The 5,229-nt window shown below is 59.1% G+C and overlaps 1 protein-coding gene across 2 annotated transcripts in view; it reads right to left on the bottom strand.

Moving 5' to 3' along the window:
• The window catches only part of GNAI2 (guanine nucleotide binding protein (G protein), alpha inhibiting activity polypeptide 2), a 56,328-nt gene extending 54,936 nt beyond the window's left edge, over positions 1-1,392 (bottom strand). For both annotated transcript variants that reach the window (XM_005865386.2, XM_014538966.1), the window contains exon 1: positions 1,184-1,392. In XM_005865386.2, coding sequence (XP_005865448.1) covers positions 1,184-1,289 — 106 coding nt within the window. In that variant the 5' untranslated portion in view covers positions 1,290-1,392. The remainder of the gene's footprint in view (positions 1-1,183) is intronic.
• Between the last annotated feature and the right edge of the window lie 3,837 nt (positions 1,393-5,229).

The raw sequence follows: 5,229 nt of genomic DNA, 5'->3' as shown, positions 1-5,229 counted from the left end.
GGGGCAGCTGACAGCCCCCATAAGCCTGTTCTTGCCAGGGCGCTGGGCACAGTTAATGGGATTTCTGGCTTAGTCTCTGGACCCTGGAAAGCCTGGGTGGAGCCTGCACCCTCAGAACATCTCTTCCCTTGGGGAGTGGCAGAGGCCTCCAGACACTGGGTGCACCCCTTGTCCCCTCACTGCCATGGGGCCGTGGGCTCATCCATTCCCCCTGGGCCTCAGCACCACTCCTCCCCCTGTAGCTGCTCTGCAGGTTCGCCTACAGTAAAGCTCTGGGACTGTGTGTGGCTCCAGGGCAGTGGTTCTCAACCTTGGCTGCACATTAGAATCACCTGGGAATCTTTTTAAAATCCTGATTTCTGGGCCTCATCCTCCGGAAATTCTGTTTTCTTTGTTACTAATGTTGTGGCCCCACCCCATAACAAAGAAACAGAATTTCCGGAGGATGAGGCCCAGATATCGGGATTTTAAAAAGATTCCCAGGTGATTCTAATGTGCAGCCAAGGTTGAGAACCACTGCTCTAGTCTAGGTGGTTCCAGAGCAGCGGTTCTCAACCTGTGGGTCGCGACCCCTTTGGGGGTCGAACAACCCTTTCACAGGGGTCGCTTTACATATTGTTTTTGTGATTAATCACTATGCTTTAATTATGTTCAATTTGTAGCAATGAAAATACATCCTGCATATCAGATATTTACATGACGATTCATAACAGTAACAAAATTACAGTTATGAAGTAGCCACGGAAATAATTTTATGGTTGGGGGTCACCACAACATGAGGAACTGTATTAAAGGGTCGCGGCATTAGGAAGGTTGAGAACCACTGTTCTAGAGGCTGCCCACTCTCGGGAGGACTGAGACCTCCTTCCCAAGGGGGCAGCCCTGTTGTGGGCTTTCCCAGGAGGCCCTGGTTCCTGAGCCCTGCCCCAGCCAGAGCGAGTGTGCCCGTCACACGCCTCTGCAGGAGTGGCTAGAACACACTTCTCCAGGGCGGCTGCCTGCGGTGGGCCCTCCGGAGGGGGTTGCAGGGCATGCCCAGCCTGGGGGAGCCAGGATGCCACCGATCAGGGCCCCCTCTCTGTTCCCTGCCCTGTCACAGGCTCACTCTGCTCCCCAGGAGGGAGGCTGCCTGCCCCCAGGCCTCTGACCTGTGGCGGGGGCCCCCCTGGGCCCACACCCCTACCCAGAAGCAGCAGCTTCACGGTTCGGGCGTCCTTCTCGGCATCTTCCTTCAGCTTCTTCTCTAGCTCCCGGGAGTGCTTCTCCTCAGCGCTGGCCCCAGCCCCCATGGCCTGCAGCGGGAGGAAGCCGTCCCTGGGCTCTTCCGGATGGAGGGCTCTCCAGAGCCAGGCTCAGGCCAGCCTCCGGCTCCCGGGACACCCTCTGGCCCCGGGACTGTGCAGGCAGTCGACTGGCTCCCCAGAGCTGTGCAGGCCCAGGCGGGGCTGCTTAGTGGATTTGGGGGCTGGGGGTACCCAGGAGCCAATCAGAGACAAGGACAGGTGAATCGAGCTCAGCCCCAGCCCTTCTAATCGGGCTAGCGTGGCCCCAATCCCCCAACTGCTGACTCTGCACCCCACTCCCCTCCCCACCTCCTCCAGGAGAGACCCTGAGAGCGTCCAGCCCCTGCCTGGAGCAGGGGGACTTGTCTGTGGGGTCCAGGCTCAGAAGGGGGAGCCAAGGCGTGGGGGCCGTGGGGCAGGGCTGGCAGCAGGGAGTAGGGGGAGAAGCGTGCACAGCACCTGCCCCCTGCCCAGCACTGGGCTCTGCACTCTCCTTGTGTGAGCTCATGCCTGCCCTGGGGGACAGCGCCCACATCATCAGCGCCAGGTGCCAACGAGGGGCCGGCTGAGGGAGGAGCTGAGGGAGCTGAGGGAGGAGCTGAGGGAGGAGCTGAGGGAGCAGCTGAGGGAGCAGCTGAGGGAGGAGGAGCTGAGGGAGCTGAGGGAGGAGCTGAGGGAGGAGCCCAGGATACCGATGGAGGTGACTCCCACGGGAGGAGGTGACTGACAATAGTTGGGTGACTGGCATGAGGCAGTGCTCTCCAGGCGTCAAGAGGCAAAGGAGGACATTCCATGTGCGCCACACGGAGGCTGGAGGGACCTGGCGGCGCCCGACCTGCCATGATGCCATGGACTGGGTGGGGTGCACGCCTGCTATGTGTGCCTGGCGGCCTGTCTATCCTTTACTGGCACCACGTAAGGCAATGACATGACACACGTTTGCCCGTCTATACTTCAGTGCACATGTGTGCCTTTGAGTGCATGAGTGCCTATGCACACCTGTTTGTGTACAAGTGTGCATGTATGTGCTTTTGTACATTTCATGCACACATGAGCTTATACACACGTGTGGATTGCCCTGTGTGTGTGTGTACGGATATATAAATGCATGTACATGTGCATGTATGTACGCATGTTAGCGTGCACTTGCCTATGTGCCCGTGGGCATGTACGTGTGTGCGTGTGAATACCCGTGTGCATGCAGTCACATGCCTGTTTGCATGTGTACTTCAGTGCAATACGGTCTCTGACCAGCAGGGGTGGCCAGGCTCTTCCAGAGACTGTTTTACGGGTCTGTTGTCAGCCGGGGAAACAGTCCCGGGGCAGGTCTGGCCCCCCATGGGGAGGGAGGGTGGGGCCATCTCTCTGCTCCTGCTCTGGACCCTGGGGTGCTCGGGACCCTGCCTAGGGGTCTGGGAGGCACGCAGCTCCGGGGTTGTGGTCAGTGCTGTGGGTTTGGGCGGGACAAGGTGCGCTGCTGGGATGGGGTCCGCTGAGCCTGGAGTGTTGGGGTCCCAGGCTCTGGAGACTCCCCACCCCCCATCGGAAGACCCAAACCTGGGCTCCCAAGGCTCCCTCCAGGGCCCCGAGCCTCCCGCCTGGCTCCCTCCGGAAACCTGGCTGCCTCCTCATGCCCGACTCTGTCTGCCACCAGGAGACTGAGGCGGCCAGGGCCCCGCTCGGCACTGAAGACGGTGCCCGACACGCACGTGGGTGTCGGCTCCCCACGGGTTCACCGTCTCTCCTGTTGGGGGGGGAACCTGTCCGGGAGCCAAAGGTCGTTTGTTCCATTTCAGCCTCAGGTTTCATCCACCCTCCACCTCCACCCCCACCTCTGCCCAGGGGGTTGGGGTGCAGGAGCCCAGGTTGGTTAAGCCGCCACAAACCTGTTTTCTGCATCTTGAGTTTATTTTAAGTGAGGCCAACCCACTGCCTTCTTGTCCCCCCCTGGCTCCCTGGCCACCAGGTAAGGCCTCTGCCCTGCTGGACCCACGGGCCTCCCAGAGCTTCGCTGTCGCTGCCGCTGCCGGGCCTACAACCTCTGACCCGGGGCCCCAGCCACTTGCTCCTCTCCGGGCCTCCTCAGCCACCCCATCTCCCACCTCAGCATTTGCTCAGGCGGGACCCTCTGCAGAGCCTAGAGCAGTGGTTCTCAACCTTCCTAATGCCGCGACCCTTTAATACAGTTCCTCACGTTGTGGTGACCCCCAACCATAAAATTACTTTCGTTGCTACGTAAAGGCAGAGCTGCTGCCTCACGTGGGCCTTGGCCTGCTGATACGTGCTTTCTGGGTTCACTCCATCTTGAAGCCCTCCAGCAGACAGATCACAATGAGGGCGTGTCCCGTATTTATTTCTTCTACCCTCACCCCACCCACCCACCATCCCTCCACTCCCCCCACTTAGCACACATTTATACACCCAGATGTCCGACTTCTCCATCCATCATTGATCCAGCTACATGCCTGTCCATCCACCCACCCGTGCACACATCTTTGTGCCCACTTGCCCATCCATGGCTGCTTCCAACTCTCCCAGCAAGTGCTCTCCCGCACCAGTCCTGTGCCGGTCCTGTGCTAGGGTCACGGGGCATGCAGAGATTAAAATGAATTAAGTTTACAATGTTCAAGAAAATCTTGGTCTAAGTCTGTATTCACTCCAGGTCACCTTCCAGGTGACTATTTGTTGAGCTCCTCCTATCAGTCAGGTGTTTCAGGCACTGGGCACAGATAGACACTGTTACTCTACCCCCTCCCACTTTACAGACGAAGAAACTGAGGCTCAGAGGTTATAGTGCAGTGGTTCTCAACCTTCTTAATGCTGCGACCCTTTAATACAGTTCCTCATGTTGTGGTGACCCCCAACCATAAAATTATTTTTGTTGCTACTTCATAACTGTAATTTTGCTACTGTTATGAATCGTAATGTAAATATCTGATATGCAGGATGTATTTTCATTGTTACAAATTGAACATAATTAAAGCATAGTGATTAATCACAAAAACAATATGTAATTATATATGTGTTTTCCGATGGTCTTAGGCGACCCCTGTGAAAGGGTCGTTCGACCCCCAAAGGGGTCGCGACCCACAGGTTGAGAACCGCTGGCCTAGGCGCAGGCAGGAAGGATGGGGTTCTGTTGCTGGGGTGGGGCTGGTGGGGAGGGCTGTGGCTTTGTCTCGCCTCAGGGCTGGCACAAGGCGGGACACAGCCGGGTGAGGCGAGCTGGAGGATCGGACACCTGAGTGAGGAAGGGAAGCCCCTGCAGGAGAGAACGTGGGAACCGGTGGCCAGGCTGCACAGGGTGTGTGTGTGTGTGTGTGTGTGTGTGTGTGTGTGGGCACAGCAGGGGCAGATCCGGGCATGGGCTGAACCCCCACCCTCCTGCCCCTGCCAAGGAGAAGCCGAAGTCCAGTCCCAGAGCCAGTGTTTATTAACAAGATGGAACCCAGGGCACTGTGGCCGGGAGGCGAGGGCCTCCGGGAGCCCCGTCCGCCTGCCCAACTGCCCCCCAGAGCTATGTACACCCCTCATCTGAAGTGGGGGCAGGAGGGAGCCCCGGGGAGCCCCTGCTGTCCCCAGGCCTCTGCCACAGCCCCCTCTGCCCGCAGCCCCGCTTGTGCCGGCCCCTCTGCTATTCGCCAGCCCCTGAGCCAGTGGCACAGAACAGCCAAGAGGAGGGAGATGGCCAGGCAGGGAGGGCTGGACGGGCTGCCCCACCCACACAGGGTTCCTCTCCTCATCCCCAATAAATAGAGAATAAATACCTGGGCAGGGGCTGGCCTTGACCGAGTGCCCCTGCCCAGGCAGGGCCGTCCTGTGGTGGCCGCACACCTTCCCTCCCTCCAGTGCGGCTGCCCCCTCCCACCCCGTCCGCGAGCAGTCCTCCATCCACAGCGATGCCGGCGGCTCAGGCACAGCGCACACTGGCGAGGGCGTACAGTCC

Source organism: Myotis brandtii, unplaced genomic scaffold (assembly GCF_000412655.1).
Source record: "Myotis brandtii unplaced genomic scaffold, ASM41265v1 scaffold207, whole genome shotgun sequence".
NCBI classification, from domain to species: Eukaryota; Metazoa; Chordata; class Mammalia; order Chiroptera; family Vespertilionidae; genus Myotis; species Myotis brandtii.
The sequence above is the reverse complement of the archived record's forward strand: the minus strand, read 5'-3'. Positions and strand labels throughout refer to the sequence as shown.